This window comes from Macaca nemestrina, chromosome 17 (assembly GCF_043159975.1).
Source record: "Macaca nemestrina isolate mMacNem1 chromosome 17, mMacNem.hap1, whole genome shotgun sequence".
Classification (NCBI taxonomy): domain Eukaryota; kingdom Metazoa; phylum Chordata; class Mammalia; order Primates; family Cercopithecidae; genus Macaca; species Macaca nemestrina.
Window position 1 is genome coordinate 925,291 of NC_092141.1, and position 18,390 is coordinate 943,680.

Sequence of the window (18,390 nt, forward strand, 5' to 3'; positions counted from 1 at the left end):
AAGATCGAACATGTCACGCACGGACCATTTCACCCACTGCTCTGTTTGGCTGCCAGTCTCGTCTCTCTCTTCTGCAATGGTGAGGCGGGTACCCCTTCCTCGGGGAAGAAAAATCCATGGTTTGTTGCCAATAGTGAAAATGTTGGAAAGTCGAGTGGCAAAGCTGTTGCCATTGGCGTCTTTCACATGAACCACGTCAAAAGATCCAGGGTGCCTCTCTCTGTTGGGGTCACACCAATTCTTCCCAGGTTAGCACCTCCAGTCACCATACACAGCTTACCAGTGTCGAACCTGATGAAATCAACAATCTTGCCAGTCTCCAAATCAATCTGAATGGTGTCATTCACCTCGATGAGGGGTCAGGGTAGCAGACGGTGCGCGCATCACGGTCACAAGATGAGGTGACCATATTCTTTTTTGTGCCCACAAAGATTTTTCTCACTTTGCACAACTTGTACTTGGCCTCCTCGGGTGTAATACGATGTACAGCAAAGCGACCCTTGGTGTCACAGATCAAATGGAAATTCTCGCCGGTCTCGCCAATGCTGATGACGTCCATGAACCCAGCAGGGGAGGTTGTATCAGTTCGGACCTTGCCATCGATCTTAACGAACCGCCGCATGCAAGTCTTCTTTCCTTAGGTCTGTTCCTTAGGAAAATGACGAGGGGGAGACACTCTCTCAACTTGGGGGACTGTGGACGGACTAGGAGCAAACACACCAGTCCATTTATCCAGCACCCAATGCTTTGGAGCCGCCATGCGCTTCAGACGCTTTTTGGCACCACGAGCCATGGCTGCATTAGGCAAGGAAAGGGGACCTCCGTCTTCCGGTGCACGCAGCGAAACTTTCTCAAGAGCAATTTGGTTGCCCAGGTTCTGTGATACCTGGAAGGAAGGGACTGCCCTGGATACCAAGCACAAACACTGCAGTCACGGGATAGATGCATCCCACTAAAGGGAAAACTCGGCAGTGAGTTCATGGGCCCCGTGAACTCATAAAGGTTACGACCTGCCCAGCTCAAGTCCACACCCACAATCCTGCAAGCCTCACCTGGATCTCAGCTGTAAAAAGACTCTTTCATGGTGACTTCCCAATCAAGCCTTCCTTCCTTCTACAACCCCCAAACAACCTCTGTTTCCACTGAATTTAAAAAAAAAAGAAAGTTTAAGACCCACCACTACTTTACCAAATACTTGAATTTGGGGCAAAAAAAACAACCCAGGAGTGGTGTCACAAGCTGGATATACAAGGCTGAAGACTGGCCCTGTAATCTGATCACCCACTTGCCGATCTGTAATCAGCATCCTTTTTCCTACAAAACAATCTCTGTATCTCTTCCAGGGTTTTTAGCTTTGGTCTAACATAGGGAGTCTTTATTTTTTATTTTTATTTATTTATTTATTTATTTATTTATTTATCTATTTATTTATTGAGACGGAGTCTCACTCTGTCGCCCAGGCTGGAGTACAGTAGTGCGATCTCGGCTCACTGCAGCCTCCACCTCCCAGGCAAGCGATTCTCTGCCTCAGCCTCCAGAGCACCTGGGATTACAGGTGTGCACCACGACGCCTGGTTAATTTTTGTATTTTTAGTAGAGACACAGTTTTGCCATGTTGGCCAGGCTGGCCCTGAACTCCTGGCCTCAAGTAATCCGCCCTCCTTGGCCTACCAAAGTGCTGGGATTACAGGCGTGAGCCATAGTGCCCGGCCGCATCGGGGGTCTTTAACCACCGTGTTCAAAGTCACAGTCATCTACGACTCTTCCTGGTCCCTGCATCATTAACTCCTAAATATTCTTCCTCTGCTTCATCTCAAGAATCTATCCCTGCTTTCTATTCCTCGTTCAGGCCCTCACTGCTCTACACTGGAGCTGACTGGTCTCTTTATTCCCAGGCTCTCCCATCACTCCCCATCCCACAGCCTGTGTTTCTCTAGACAAACTGAACCACAAATTTTTCCCTAAACAAAGCCTTCAATGGCAGGGCATGCCAGGGGTACTCAGATAAAACCGACACGAGACCACCCGTGAGACAGAATGCCCATGGTTGATTCGCCTCAACTGTTGCCCATGGGCAGCGAAAACGGGCAGAGCTGAAGCGGGAGGTTTTAGAGTCAGACAGATCCAGGGCTGAACCCCAGCTCCACCACTCACCAACACTGCATCCTAGAACAAGTTTCTCAGCCTCACGGAGTCTCAGTTTTCTCATCGATAAGATGGGTAATCACAGAGATAATAATGATCCTAAAACCTAGTTCAGAAGGTTGTTGTGAGGGCTAAATCAGAGTGCTGGTGCAAAGCAGCCAGCACAGAGCTGACACTGAACGAGCTCAAGAAAGATCACGTCTCCCATGCAGGGAGGCCCCTGAAACTACTGCCACGGCATGACAGATGAAATGCTCCCGATTACCGTAAATACAACATCGCATGCAGGACTGTGTAAAGACAATGCCAGGCTGGGCTACCAGAATGAGCCAACAGCACGTGATGTGCTTCCCCCTGCAGAGAGCCTATGAACGGACGTACAGTCAGGGAGGTTTCACATCACCAAGATTCCTGTCCCAGAAAAGCAGATGTTCATAGCTCTGGGAATGGAATGTGACCCTTGTGAAGAGCCTATAAATGGACGTGTGGGGGGGACGCCTGTTCATATGGATAAGATAGGGCTATAAACGCCCTCATCTTCCACGGCTCTTCTAGGCCTCTTTAGGGTTAAGACATACTCCCTTCTGAGAATTTCTGGTCTAACCGGTTGTCTAGCTTCATATCCTGTTTCTCTGGATTGTTTGTAACCAGGTTTTGCTGCAACTGTTACTGCTGATTAATATCTCACTAATCATAGGTTATGGAAAGACTGTGTTCCTGTTTTAAGGCTCTGTTAGAAATTGCTGATGCACACACTATACTGTAAATTCTTATCTGTATACTGTACTTCTGCATTCAGATGTTATGTTAACGAATTACTTCATCCCCATGAGACCATCTCACCTCATAATCAAATGACCCCAAATCCTTCACTAACCTACCCCCGGCCTCACTAAACTTAATAATAAATGTTGGCATATCCAGTGCATTGTTGGCACCGTGGGACCAGAAGGCGGTGACCCCCCTGGACCCAGCTTTCACTATCTTGTGTGTGTCTATTATTTCTCGACCTGCCGATCCGCCTGGGAACAAAGAGAGAGCCCCGCTGCATTGCAGGCTGCTGGCCAGATCCCGCAATACCCCCCTCACTCCCACCACTTCCTCCCTTCAGCACAGCACTGTGCAGGAAAGCAAACTGCTTTAAAATAAGACGTCTCATAACTTGGGAGCAAACTGTCACTGCAAACCCCCTCGGTTGGAAGAGGAAGCACACTCCAGAACTCAGATTAGCATCATAAGGATATCAATAAATGCAATCAGCTCCAGCAAAAGCAGCGTGGGGCGCTCTCACTGATCACCACGCTTTGAGGCTCCTGAGTGCTGCTGGGTGTGGTGCCTCCTTGGGGAAGGACCACAGAAAATCCAGGTCCCTAGAATATGCTCAGTGCTCTTCATATGTTTAATTTTCACAACAACCCTGTGAGGCAAATACCATTACTCCTATTTTACAGTTGACGAAACTGGAATTCTGAGACAATTGAGAGACAAGACACTACTGAGTCCGAATCTGAACCCAGGATCCAGCACTTCCCAGTGCCTCCCACGGGGGAGGAGAGTCTGAACGCAGGATCCAGCACTTCCCAGTGCCTCCCATGGGGGTGGAGAGTCTGAACGCAGGATCCAGCACTTCCCAGCGCCTCCCATGGGGGTGGAGAGGGTGAATGAATGCTGGATTCTCGGTCTTCAGAGCAAGCTTCTGAGCACATCACTGGGGGACGCAGATTCGTCAAGGGGGAACTCAACCAAAACCACACACACGGATCATGGGCAGGGGATATCCCTCCTCCCCGCCTCCCTCCCTCCTCCCAGCTCCAGGACCCTTCTCAGTGTGCACCAAGCTACACACCACACATCTTGATGGAGAAATGCATGGTACCAATACCAAGAGATGTCAGAGAAAGGAATATCCAAAATGACTAGGAAACTATTTTCAGAAAGGAGAAAAAAAAATTGCAGCCGGGCACGGGGGCTCACGCTTGTAATCCCAGCACTTTGACTAGGTAAAGGCCGGGCGCAGGGGCTCACGCCTGTAATCCCAGCACTTTGGGAGGCCGAGGCAAGCGGATCATGAGGTCAGGAGATCAAGACCATCCTGGCCAATGTGGTGAAACCTCATCTCTACTAAAAATACAAAAATTAGCCGGGTGTGGTAGCGGGTGCCTGTAATCCCAGCTACTCGGGCGGCTCAGGCAGAGGAATCGCTTGAACCTGGGAGGCAGAGGTTGCGGTGAGCCGAGATCGGACCAATGCGCTCTAGCCTGGGTGACAGGGCAAGACTCCATAAGAAGAAGAAAAAAAAAAAAGTTGCCTGTTTAAACCCAGGGCTGCAAATGCAGGGCAGCAGAGATGGTGAGTCACTGCTGACCAGCAGCTCCCCTTGAATTGATCTGAATGCATTCCTAGGGGCTTGCTTTAGAGATGCAGATGACCGTGGCTGGCAGGAGGTGCCATTATTAGAAAAAGCTCCTTATTAGAATGCCCAGATGAGAAGCTCACTTCCCCTTTTGGTGCAAAAAGGTTAGGAAGAAACCAGAACTCACCATTTGCTCTGACTTTTCAGCTTTGTCTTTGATGTCTTTGATTTTGCCAAAGAGCTGCTGGATGGCTTTCTGAGCCTCTTCCAGTGCCTAGAGTAAGAGAAACACATGAACAACAAAAGGCAGCTGGAGACGGCACCGGTCACTACGCTGTAACCCACGCCGGGCACACTGGAGACAGCACCGGTCACTACGCTGTAACCCACGCTGGGCACACTGGAGACAGCACCGGTCACTACGCTGTAACCCACGCTGGGCACACCGGTCACTACGCTGTAACCCACACTGGGCACACTGGAGACAGCACCGGTCACTACGCTGTAATCCACGCTGGGCACACTGGAGACAACACTGGTGACTATGCTGTAACCACGCTGGGCACACTGGAGACAGCACCGGTCACTACGCTGTAACCCACGCTGGGCACACCGGTCACTACGCTGTAACCCACGCTGGGCACACTGGAGACAGCACCGGTCACTACGCTGTAACCCACGCTGGGCACACTGGAGACAGCACCGGTCACTACGCTGTAACCCACGCTGGGCACACTGGTCACTACGCTGTAACCCACGCTGGGCACACCGGTCAGTACGCTGTAACCCACGCTGGGCACACTGGAGACAGCACCGGTCACTACGCTGTAACCCACGCTGGGCACACTGGAGACAGCACCGGTCAGTACGCTGTAACCCACGCTGGGCACACTGGAGACAGCACCAGTCACTACGCTGTAACCCACGCTGGGCACACTGGTCACTACGCTGTAACCCACGCTGGGCACACTGGAGACAGCACCGGTCACTACGCTGTAACCCACGCTGGGCACACTGGAGACAGCACCGGTCACTACGCTGTAACCCACGCTGGGCACACTGGTCACTACGCTGTAACCCACGCTGGGCACACTGGAGACAGCACCGGTCACTACGCTGTAACCCACGCTGGGCACACTGGAGACAGCACCGGTCACTACGCTGTAACCCACGCTGGGCACACTGGTCACTACGCTGTAACCCACGCTGGGCACACCGGTCAGTACACTGTAACCCACGCTGGGCACACTGGAGACAGCACCGGTCACTACGCTGTAACCCACGCTGGGCACACTGGTCACTACGCTGTAACCCACGCTGGGCACACTGGAGACAGCACCGGTCACTACGCTGTAACCCACGCTGGGCACACTGGAGACAGCACCGGTCACTACGCTGTAACCCACGCTGGGCACACTGGTCACTACGCTGTAACCCACGCTGGGCACACCGGTCAGTACGCTGTAACCCACGCTGGGCACACTGGAGACAGCACCGGTCACTACGCTGTAACCCACGCTGGGCACACTGGAGACAGCACCGGTCACTACGCTGTAACCCACGCTGGGCACACTGGTCACTACGCTGTAACCCACGCTGGGCACACCGGTCAGTACGCTGTAACCCACGCTGGGCACACTGGAGACAGCACCGGTCACTACGCTGTAACCCACGCTGGGCACACTGGAGACAGCACCGGTCACTACGCTGTAATCCACGCTGGGCACACCGGTCACTACGCTGTAACCCACGCTGGGCACACCGGTCACTACGCTGTAACCCACACTGGGCACACTGGAGACAGCACCGGTCACTACGCTGTAATCCACGCTGGGCACACTGGAGACAACACCGGTGACTATGCTGTAACCCACGCTGGGCACACTGGAGACAGCACCGGTCACTACGCTGTAACCCACGTTGGGCACACTGGAGACAGCACCGGTCACTACGCTGTAATCCACGCTGGGCACACTGGTCACTACACTGTAACCACGCTGGGCACACTGGAGACAGTATCGGTCACTACGCTGTAACCCACGCTGGGCACACCGGTCACTACGCTGTAACCCACGCTGGGCACACTGGAGACAGCACCGGTCACTACGCTGTAACCCACGCTGGGCACACTGGACACAGCACCGGTCACTACGCTGTAACCCACACTGGGCACACCGGTCACTACGCTGTAACCCACGCTGGGCACAGCGGTCACTACGCTGTAACCCACGCTGGGCACACCGGTCACTACGCTGTAACCACGCTGGGCACACTGGAGACAGCACCGGTCACTACGCTGTAATCCACGCTGGGCACACTGGAGACAGCACCAGTCACTACGCTGTAACCCACGCTGGGCACACTGGTCACTACACTGTAACCACGCTGGGCACACTGGAGACAGTATCGGTCACTACGCTGTAACCCACGCTGGGCACACCGGTCACTACGCTGTAACCCACGCTGGGCACACCGGTCACTACGCTGTAACCACGCTGGGCACACCGGTCACTACGCTGTAACCACGCTGGGCACACTAGAGACAGCACCGGTCACTACGCTGTAACCCACGCTGGGCACACTGGAGACAGCACCGGTCACTACGCTGTAACCCACGCTGGGCACACTGGAGACAGCACCGGTCACTACGCTGTAACCCACGCTGGGCACACTGGAGACAGCACCGGTCACTAAGCTGTAACCCACACTGGGCACACCGGTCACTATGCTGTAACCCACGCTGGGCACAAAAGAAACTTCCATAAAGCTCTCCTGACTCGTCGTGCTTATGCCAACGATTTTTCTGTACAGCATCCGGTATCTGCGTACAGGCAAACACTCGGGACTCTTACCAACGTGCCTCACAAAGTTTTAACCTAAAACTAAACGATTCCCCCCATCTCAGTGATTAGTGTCCACGTTACTGATAACAGCAAATAGGACAAGTACATCTGTGTGTGTGCGTGTATGCAAGCAAAACCACGCGCAGTGACCTTCAAGCCTCCTACAGAGGGACGGGGTAGCTCTAAATTGGGGCGAGGGAAAGCTCTGGACTTGGAAGTTCCAGATTGTGCCTTCAAAAAAGCCTGAACCGTGAATGGGGACTCCCGAACTGCAACAAATCTTAAAGACTTTCATAGTAAGTCATTTGAAAACCAATGAAATGCACTTAGAAAGGAACGCTGGGCGGGGCACAGTGGCTCATGCCTGTAATCCAAGCACTTTGGGAGGCCGAGGCGGGCGGACCACGAGTTCAGGAGACGGAGACCATCCTGGCTAACACGGTGAAACCCGTCTCTACTAAAAATACAAAAAATTAGCCAGGCAAGGTGGTGGTACCTGTAGTCCCAGTTACTCGGGAGGCTGAGGCAGGACAATGGCATCAACCCGGGAGGCGGAGCTTGCAGTGAGCCAAGATCATGCCACTGCACTCCAGCCTGGGAGACAGACAGAGCGAGAATCCGTCTCAAAAAAAAAAGGTGGGGGGGCACTAAAAGCTAACGGTGGCTCACACCTGTAATCCCAGCACTTCAGAGGCTGAGGCAGGAGGATTGCTTGGGCCCAGGAGTTCAAGACTAGCCTGGGGAACATGGCGAGACTCAGTCTCTGGAAAAAAAAAAAAAAAAGTTAGCTAGCCAGACATGGTGGCACACGCCTGTAGTCTCAACTACTTGGGAGGCTGAGGTGGGAAGATTACTTGAGCCTGGGAGGTCAAGGCTGCAGTGAACTGTGATCACGCCACTGCACTCCAGCCTGGTGACTGAGCGAGACCTTGTCTCAAAAAACAAGCAAAAAGCTAATGGTGAGCCCAGTATTTCCACTGACATAAACACCTGCAAAGACGGATGCTATACAATAAAAGTATTACAACACGGCTGCAGCTTCTGCCAGGAGGGGAAGCAACATGAGGGCAGTGGTGAGACATGGAGACCAGAAAGTGTCTGTGAGCGCCAGCAGCCCACGGACGTGCACAGACCATCCGCACTGGACTGTCCGCTGAACTGTCTGTGACTAAACACTGCCCACAGCTAAAGTGTCTGTGGGCGCCAGCAGCCCACGGACGTGCACAGACCATTTGCACTGGACTGTCCGCTGAACTGTCTGTGACTAAACACTGCCCACAGCTAAAGTATCTGTGAGCGCCAGCAGCCCACGGACGTGGAGACCATTCGCACTGGACTGTCCGCTGAACTGCCTGTGACTAAACACTGCCTACAGCTAAAGTGTCTGTGAGCGCCAGCAGCCCACGGACGTGCACAGACCATCCGCACTCTAATAGAGACGACGAATTCCTGCGGCAGTTATCGTACTAGCCACGAGTCGGCATCTCCTTAACTCACTCCTTCGGTCATTCAGTGAGTATTTACTGAATGCCTCCCATACACCAGGCTTGATTCTGAGCATGGGGAATCCAATGGGAAACAAGACAGTATGGTCCTTCTCTCTGTCCTCAAGGAACGAACTTACTTTGAGAAGTAAGTAAGGGGGAGGAGATCCTCTAAAAACAACAAAATAAAGAAACAAGTGTGTCTTTACTTTGGATACACAAGTGTCCCTAAATGTGACAGGTGTGGTGAAGGACTTATGCAGAGTTATGAGAATAAGGGAGATGGTGGTCATGGAAGGTCTCCTGAGAAAGGGCACCCGAATCAGGGCTGCAGGATGAGGAGGTGTCAGAATTTGTAGATTTGGAGTAAGAGGATTTTTTTTTTTTTTTGACATGGAGTCTCACTCTGTCGCCCAGGCTGGAGTGAGTGGCGCAATCTCGGCTCACTGCAAGCTCCGCCTCCCGGGTTCATGCCATTCTCCTGCCTCAGCCTCCCGAGTAGCTGGGACTACAGGCGCCCACCACAACACCCAGCTAATTTTTTGTATTTTTAGTAGAGACGGGGTTTCACCATGTTAGCCAGGATGGTCTTCATCTCCCGACCTTGTGATCCACCTGCCTTGGCCTCCCAAAGTGCTGGGATTACAGGCGTGAGCCACCGCGCCCGGCCTAGAGTAAGAGATTTTTAAGCAGAGAGAACAGCAAATGCAAACACCCTGACAGAGAAAAGACCTCTATGTTTTGGAGGTCCAAAAAGAGAGACAGTAGGTGGTAGTGTAATATCGCAGTGGGAAGTGTCTAGAAATAATCTGGAGAGGTAGGCAGGAGCCAGGGCATGGAGGGGCTCAAAGCATGAGGATTCTCGTCTAAGTGCAAATGAGAAGCCACTGAAGGGTTTTAAACAAGGGACAGATGCACAGTTTACTTGTACAAAAGACTGTCCTGGCTGTTATGTGGCAAGAGAGTTGTGCAGGGGCAGGAGGGAAAGCAGGAGTGAAAGGCCCGTGAAAAGTTGCTACAGCTGTCCACACGAGACGGTGGAGGTCTAGACAAGGCAGCCGGTGCTGACGGGAAGACGCGGAGCGATGCAAGGTTTCTAGGAAGCTCTGACGCACAGGACTCACTCACAGACGGACTCTTTGTGGGGAACGAGGGTGAGGGAAGAACCAAGGATGACTCCCGGGTTTTGGTTCACTGACTGAACCAGGGAATGCAGGAGGAGGACAGGTCCGACAGGCAGGTGTGTCGTGGTGGCTGGGAGTGAAGAGTCCCATCTGCAATACGTTAAGGGCGCCTGTGCTGTGGCTGGAATGTGTCCCCAAAGTCATGCATTGGAAACATAATCCCCAGTGCAATGGTGTTGACAGGCGGGGCCTTTACCAGGCGACCAGGTCATGAGGGGTTTGCCCTCATGAATGAACGAATGGCACCATCCCAAGAGTGGGCTCTTGATAAAAGGATCTGTTCAGCCACTTTCTCATGCATGTGCACACTTTCTTGCCTTCTACCTCTGCCATGGGACGACGCAGTGAGAAGGCCCTCTCCGCGGGACGACGCCGTAAGAAGCCTTCTCCATAAGAAGCCCGTGCCAGATGTGGGCCCATTGACCTTGAACTTCCCAGCCTCCAGAATTGCAAGAAAGAAATCTCTTTTCTTTATAAATGATTATCTGTTCTATTCTGTTACAGTAACATAAAACACACTAAGAAAACTGGTATCAAGAAGTGAGCTATTGCTATAGTAAATACCTGAAAACATGGCTTTGGAACTGGGTAATGGACAGATGTGGAACAGTTTTGAAGTGAATGCTGGAAAAAGCCTGTATTGCTGTGAACAGAGTGCTAACGGCGATTTGGCTAAGGGGGATTCAGCTAACGGGGATTCGGCTAAGGGGGATTCAGCTACAGGCTCAGAAGAAAAACAGAAATGTAGAGAAAGTCTGGAACTTCTTAGAAATGACTTAGTGGTTGTGACAGAGTGTTGGCAGAAATACAGACAGGAGCCTGGGCACGGTGGCTCACGTCTGTCATCCCAGTACTTTGGGAAGCCAAGGCGGGCGGATTACCGGAAGTCTGGAGTTCAAGACCAGCCTGACCAACATGGTGAAACCCCATCTCTACTCAAAATACAAAAATTAGCCGAGCATGGTGGCGGGTGCCTGTAATCCCAGCTACTCGGGAGGCTGAGGCAGGAGAATCACTTGAACCCAGAAGGCGGAGGCTGCAGTGAGCTGAGATAGCATCATTGCACTCCAACCTGGGTGACAAGAGCAAGACTCTGTCTCCACCAAAAAAAAGATAGCTTACTTGAGATCAAGTAGAGACATTAAGTTGGACATAAGATTCTGGAGCTGGAAAGAAAGGTGATAGGCTGGGATTTAAATTCAGAAGTCATTACTTAAAGATGATATTTAAGTCTGTAAGACTAGAAGAAGTCACCTAGGGAGAGAAAATAGACAGAGAGGAGAAGACGGCACAGGGTTGACCCTTGGGTATGCCAATATTCAGACGTCTAACATAAAAAAAGCAGAGATGCAGAGAAAAACCACCAGTGACATGAGAAAAAATCAGGGACAATGGGTGTTACATAAGCCAAACAAAAGTGTCTGAAGGAAGAGAACAGAGTGATTGTGCCTTCTGTTGTTAAAAACTCATATAAGATGCTGGGTGCGGTGGTTCATGCCTGTTACCCCAGCACTTTGGGAGGCCAAGGTGGGTGGATCACCCGAGGTCAGGAGTTCAAGACCAGCCTGGCCAATATGATGAAACCCTATCTCTACTCAAAATACGAAAATTAGCTGGGCGTGGTGGCGGGCGCCTGTAGTCCCAGCTACTCAGGAGGCTGAGACAGGAGAATTGCTTGAACCCGGGAGGCAGAGGTTGCAGTGAGCCGAGATCGCGCCACTGCACTCCAGCCTGGGCAACAAGAGCAAAACTCCGTCCAAAAAAAAAAAAAAAAAAAACCTCATGCGGATCACGCAGTCAAGAGTTCAAGACCAGCCTGAGCAACATGGTGAAACCCCGTCTCTACTAAAAATACAAAAATTAGCCAGGCATGGTGGCCCGTGCCTGTAATCTCAGCTACTCAGGAGGCTGAGGCACAAGAATCGCTTGAACCCAGGAAACAGAAGCTACAGTGAGCCAAGATCACGCCACTGCACTCCAGCCTGGGCGACAGAGCAAGACTCCATCTCGGAAAAAAAAAAAAAAAAAAATGAAGACAGCTGCTACTGATTTTGACAACAGGGAAGCTGTTGGTGACCTTGACAAGAGCAGTCTCAGTGCAGTTAAGGGGAATGGACAGCGATGAAAGGATAAAGCAGAGGCTGTGGTCATAGAGCAGGCCAGCAAAGGACAGCCATGGGCTGAAGCCAGTCTGCCACGTCCACTGCCTGTTTTTGTGAACGGTGTGTTTTTGGAACACAACCAAACCCATTTGTTTAAGTATTGTTTATGGGGATTTTGCCACACAATGGCAGAGATAAAGAGTTACAACAGAGACCATATGGTCAGTAAAGGCTAAAATATTTACTATCTAGCCCTTAACAGAAAGTTTGCTGACCCTGGTATAGACTTTTTTTTTCCCCCCAAGAAGTTTTTGCTATGAGAAGGGAAGAAAAATAGGGCAATAGATGGGGTAAAAGGAGTAATTTTTAAAGATGAGAAATGCTTGCATACGTCTGCTTGGGAATGATTTAACAGGAGAGAAATTTATTGGGGGGGGTAACGGGTTAATTACAGAAGAGGACTTTTTGAAACATAATGTTCTTGAATTGTTTAGTGCAGGGGACCCCAAGCCCTGGGCCATGGGCCAGTACCAGTCCGTGGCCTGACAGGAACTGGGTTGCACAGGAGGAGGCGAGCGGCGGGCACGTGAACGACCATGACCTTCTGAGCTCCCCGTCCTCAGATCAGCGGGGGCATTAGATTCTCAGAGGAGCGTGAACCACAGCAGGAGGTGAGCGGCGGGCAAGTGAGTGAGCACGACCGCCTGAACTCCCCGTCCTCCGATCAGCGGGGGCATTAGATTCTCAGAGGCACGCGAACCGTATTGTGAACTGTGCACACGAGGGATCTAGGTTGTGTGCTTCTTAACGGAATCTAACTAATGCCTGGTTATCCGAGGTAGAACAGTTCCATCCTGAAACCATGTCCCCCTCCCTGGTCCATGGGAAAACTGTCTTCCAAAAAACTGCTCCCTGGTGCCAAAAAGGCTGGGGACCACTGGTTTAGTGTACGAGTATTAGCCCTTTAGCAGGGTTATAAGTATCCTTTAGAATGGGGACCAAAGATATGAACAGCATTCCTGTAAAGCCTATAGCTAAGCCAATCATCCATCTACTTTACCAGGGACACGCTGAGTTTATGATTCAGTATAAGTATTAGTAGCTCCCTTTCCTTCTCAAAGTGACTCTGGTGATAAACCACACGGTCACCTCACCTACAGCATCTAACCAAGGCTACAGCACAGTGGGACCTTGGCAAATATCATCCGCTGATTAAAAGCACCACGGTGCACCCGTCAGAGTGCTGGTGCCGAGGCTGCTGCTCTAAGTGTGCTCATAACCATTCCTCTAACTTCAGGCACCACCACGAGCGGTAGTTCAAAATCACAGCTTCAGGCTTTCTGTAAGTGTTCTCTATTTGGCTTATACAGAGTCTAATGTCCAACAGGCTACATGGGATCAGTAAATACTAAACCCACTGAAGCCTTCTAAAAAAGGTTGGATCGTGGAGTTAAAAGTACGACAGAGGCCTCTGTAGGCAACTGACCACCGGAAAGCACTGATCCTGTTGGACACAGCTAGCACGGAAACCTGTGACACTGCAGGTCATGTCATGTTACGGGGACATGCTAATGGGATCAGAGCCACTGTATTCTAGCCAAACACCCCAAAACATGACATTCAGCTAAGAAAGGCAAAAAAGGGGCTAAGTTATACGCTGAGGTCTCACGTCTGAAGATGTCTGGATGATCCGATCTCAGAGAAAGGGTTTCCATCCCGTTCTCTCGTATGCCAAACCTGGCATCCTACCAGAACTGTCTGTGCTGAGGGTATCGCTTTCTTCTTCCGGCAAACACAACCGTACGTGTCACGGTCTCCAAGAGAGATAAACGACCTGCCAGACTTTTTTCTGGAGGGAATGCTTTTGCTTGTTACAATAATGTACTGAAGTTGGAGAAATTTAATATAATTCATTTAGCAGAGTTTAAAAAGCTCCTCTGAAGTATTCACACTATCAAGCAAGTCCATTCTCAACACATACCCTAATATTTGACATCTAACCTCTGATCATCAGTCATACAGAAAGAAGATTGTTTTGCAACTGGAAGAATCATAGGACCTACAAGAAGTTAAGGGTTTTTAAGAAATACCAAAATATCTTTACTACCAGGCTAATCAGAAAACGTGCTGAAAGAATGATTCTGGCACTGTCCCTAGACACTTTTTAAAATAAAAATGTGGTTGGCCGGGCAGGGGGGCAGTAGCTCACGCCTATAATCCCAGCACGCTGGGAGGCTGAGGGTAGATTACTTGAGGCCAGGAGTTTAAGACCAGTCTGACCAACATGGCGAAACCCCGTCTCTACTAAAAACACCAAAAAAATTAGCTGAGTGTGCTAGTGCACGCCTATAGTTCCAGCTACTCAGGAGGCTGAGGCACGAGAATCACTTAAGCCCAGGAGGCGGAGTGAGCTTAAGTGAGCCAAGATTGTGCCACTGCACTCCAACCTGAGTGACAGAAACAGACTCTGTTTCAAAAAAAAAAAAAAAAAAAAAGTAGGCCGGGCACAATGGCACACACCTGTAATCCCAGCACTTTGGGAGGCTGAGGCAGGTGGATCATGAGGTCAGGAGTTCAAGACCATCCTGACCAACATGGTGAAACCCCGTCTCTACTAAAAATATAAAAATTAGCCTGGCGTGGTGGCGTGTAATCCCAGCTACTTGGGAGGTTGAGGCAGGGGAATCGCGTGAACCAGGGAGTCAGAGGTTGCAGTGTGCTGAGATCGTGCCATTGCACTCCAGCCTGGTGACAGAGTGAGACTCCATCTAAAAAAAAAAAAAGTAATAATAAAATTAAAAGGTGGCTACTTTCCATTGCAAGCTGTTTGTGGATTAAAAACAGAACTAATCGCTCCTAAAAATGTCTGCATTTAATCTACCCCACTAGAGTTTCTGAACAGAACACTGGAGCTACAGCCGGTATCTAACGGTGTTCTAAACCGTGGCCCTCTTTAGGACTCAAATTCTATAAACACGTAGCCTGCATCTGAAAGTGTCATAAAGCAGCGGCTGCGTTTAATCTGCCCCTACCGGAATTTCTGAACTGAGCACCGGAGTCACAGCCTGTATCTGACAGTGTTACAAAGCGGCCCTCTTTTAAGACTCAAATTCTGTAAACAGGAGATGAAAAGCAACCCACTGAATGAGCCCAGAAGGCTCAGCAAAGCCAGTTTCGGTATCTCTCTGTTTCTGTGCACCCTAACTGTAGCCGCCACTCTGAATCTTCCTTGCCTCCTGGGGGAGACCGTGAGCAGGCTCCTAAAGCCACAGGAGGTGGTGTGTGCAGAAGATAAGGAGTGTAGAACCTGGCACAGACGCTACTGCTTTCTTCTTTCTCCTTTTTCTTTTCTGCAGAACTGTTGTTTGCCACCTTCGTAGAGAGAGGGGCTCTGATTCACTGGAAATGCCTTAAGAAATAAGCGTCCTCTCTGGCTCTCAGATGCATCTAATTTTGCAGTTTGCGCTACAGAGAATTATGTTGCCTTTATCCTGTGAGTCCACAGGCAGCCTTTCAGAGATTTTAAACTCAGATCCCTTTTGTTGGCTTTAGACTGTTCTGTGAAAAAAACAAGGTGCTATTATTCAAGGTTACTGGGAAGAAAATTAGATTTTTCTACTATTTTGCTACCATTTCTGTTTTCCAACTTGACATCTACCTGCTGGTTCCCTTTTCTTTTCTATTATGTGGAAAAGCAACATGCTGGGCCGGGTGCAGTGGCTCACGCCTGTAATCCCAGCACTTTGGGAGGCCGAGGTGGGCAAATCACCCAAGGTCAGGAGTTTGAGACCAGCCCGGCCAACACAGCGAAACCCTGTCTCTTCTAAAATACAAAAATCACCCAAGGTCAGGAGTTCAAGACCAGCCTGGCCAACACAGTGAAACCCCGTCTCTTCTAAAAATACAAAAAGCAGCCAGCCATGATGGTATAAACCTGTAATCCCAGCTACTGGGGAGGCTGAGGCAGGAGAATCGCTTAAACCTAGGAGGTGGAGGATGCAGTGAGCCAAGATTGTGCCACTGCACTCCAGCCTGGGCAACAGAGTGAGACTCTGAGAAGAAAAGAAAAAGAGAAGGAAAAAGGAAAGAAAAGAAAAAAGGAGAGAGAGAGAGAAAGGGAAGGGAAGGGAAGGGAAGGGAAGGGGAGGGGGAAGGAAGGAAAACAGAGAGAGAGAAAAAAGGAAAGGAAGGAGAAAGAAAGAAAGAAGGAAAGAAAGAAAGAGAGAAAAGAAAAGAAAAGGAAAAGGAGAGGAGAAAGGAGAAAGGAGAAAAGAAAAGAAAGAGAAAAAGAAAGGAGGGAAGGAGGGAAAAGAAAGAAGAGGAAGGGAGGAAAGGAGGAACGGAGGGAGGGAGGGAGTAAGCAACATGCTGTATGAGTTAAAAGCAAGGGATTTTGAACTAGCAGACTGGGATTCAAATCTTGGCTCTGCCAGTTACTGTGTGATTTCTGTCAAGCCTCTTATCCTCTAGGAAGCAGTTTCATAATTTCCAGAATGAAAATTCTATCAGCTACCTGAAAGGTAGTAAGGAATATGAGAGTAGCAAATATCTTTGGATCGTTTACCCAACACTCTTCCCCTCCACACGCGAAATCTTCCTTTCACCGTGTTTCTGCAGTCTGCTGTCCAAGAGCTGACCCGGCCCTCGTTGGACCAGTTTTCCCATGATTTTTTTTTTTTTTTTTTTTAGACGGAGTCACACTCCGTCGTGGCACAATCTTGGCTCACTGCAACTTTAGCCTCCTGGGTTCAAGCGATTCTCCTGCCTCAGCCTCCCGAGCAGCTGGAATTACAGGCACCCACCACCACACCCAGCTAATTTTTGTATTTTCAGTAGAGACGGGGTTTCACCGTGTTGGCCAGGCTGGTCTCAAACACTTGACCTCAGGTGATCCGTCCGCCTCAGCCTCCCACAGTGCTGGGATTCCAGGCGTGAGCCCCCAGAATTAGAATTGGGAAAAAGAGTTTGTCTCTTGCGGGTGGTAGGAGTCCCAAGATGTGAAACTGAGTTACAGAGCAGCGACGTTCCCCAGGAAGGGGAGGAGGCTGGATCACAGGTAGAGATGATGAAGCTGACACACACACACACACACACACACACACACACACACACACACACACACAGACACTGAGCGTTACTCCAGTCTTTGGCTTCAGGTGTTTGACAAGCCCAGCGGAGACGCTATTCTGATGGTCAGACTTGTTCAACTTCTTCCAACGAGACATAACAGGATCCTTCCAAATAATCCCCCTTTTTGCCTAAACCCGTTTGAATTGGGATTTTTGTCATCTGCAACCAAGACAGTCTTGAATGAGTTTATAAAGCACTCGGCTCATAGAAAGTCCTCACTTAATGGCAACCATTAGTATTCCCACCTCTCTCAGATGGAGTGGGATATTTCAGATGAGACTAACCTCTAAGAATCAAAGGTTGTTACTCATCTTTCAGAGCTTTGTAAGTAAGATAGCTAAGTTCAGCATTTGCAGACTCAGAAGAACGGTTCATGGATTAAGAGGATGGAATTTTCGAACCATGCTGAAAATGAGGCATTCTCCAGAAAAAACTGGTCTTTTGTTCATTCATTCAATTAAAGAGTGAGTGTCTACTACATGTACTGTGCTAGATACTGAGAGAAAAAGATCACTGGCTAGGGGATGTGTCTTTAAAGGGACTGTAAGGAATACACGTCTGAATTATAAACAACTGTCCGACGACAGTGATACAAAGAGCCATGAATAAAGAATGGAAGAAGCTGGGCGCGGGGGCTCCCGCCTGTAATCCCAGCACTTTGGGAGGCCGAGGCAGGCGGATCACCTGAGGTCAGGAGATGGAGACCATCCTGGCTAACACGGTGAAACCCCATCTCTACTAAAAATACAAACAATTAGCCAGGTGTGGTGGTGGCGCCTGTAGTCCCAGCTACTCAGGAGGCTGAGGCAAAAGAACGGCGTGAACCTGGAAGGTAAGGCAGCATCATTTGGAAAGCCAGGCGGTCCTCCAGAGAGCAGAAACACAGACGAGTGCTACCACCTCTGATAAGCCCTTACCACATCCACTGAGGGTGGACACCGAGGGTTAAGTAGCCTCTATTTAGAGAAAGTCTCTTCTTTTGTTACTGCTGACCATCCTGGCACCACTGAGAGCTGTCACTATGGAAACGAGGCAACCCAGCTGAAACAGAGGTGCTTCAGCCAGCCTCAGCAATGGTAACAATGCAGCCCGCTCCCCACCATGGTGCTCAACAGCAGCAGAGGCTGCAGGATTCTCATAGCCACAGAT

At 50.2% G+C, this 18,390-nt stretch overlaps 1 protein-coding gene and 1 pseudogene across 9 annotated transcripts in view; both read right to left on the bottom strand.

The window, feature by feature from the left end:
• LOC105474265 (VPS53 subunit of GARP complex) overlaps positions 1–18,390 on the bottom strand; it is a 182,850-nt gene that overhangs the window by 114,877 nt on the left and 49,583 nt on the right. For 6 of the 9 annotated variants that reach the window (XM_071082064.1, XM_071082063.1, XM_071082065.1 and 3 more), the window contains one exon: positions 4,686–4,772. The exons of the other annotated variants lie outside the window; for them this stretch is intronic. In XM_071082064.1, coding sequence (XP_070938165.1) covers positions 4,686–4,772 — 87 coding nt within the window. The remainder of the gene's footprint in view (positions 1–4,685; positions 4,773–18,390) is intronic. 9 annotated transcript variants of the gene reach the window in all.
• On the bottom strand, positions 30–4,677 carry LOC139359411 (small ribosomal subunit protein eS4, X isoform-like; annotated as a pseudogene).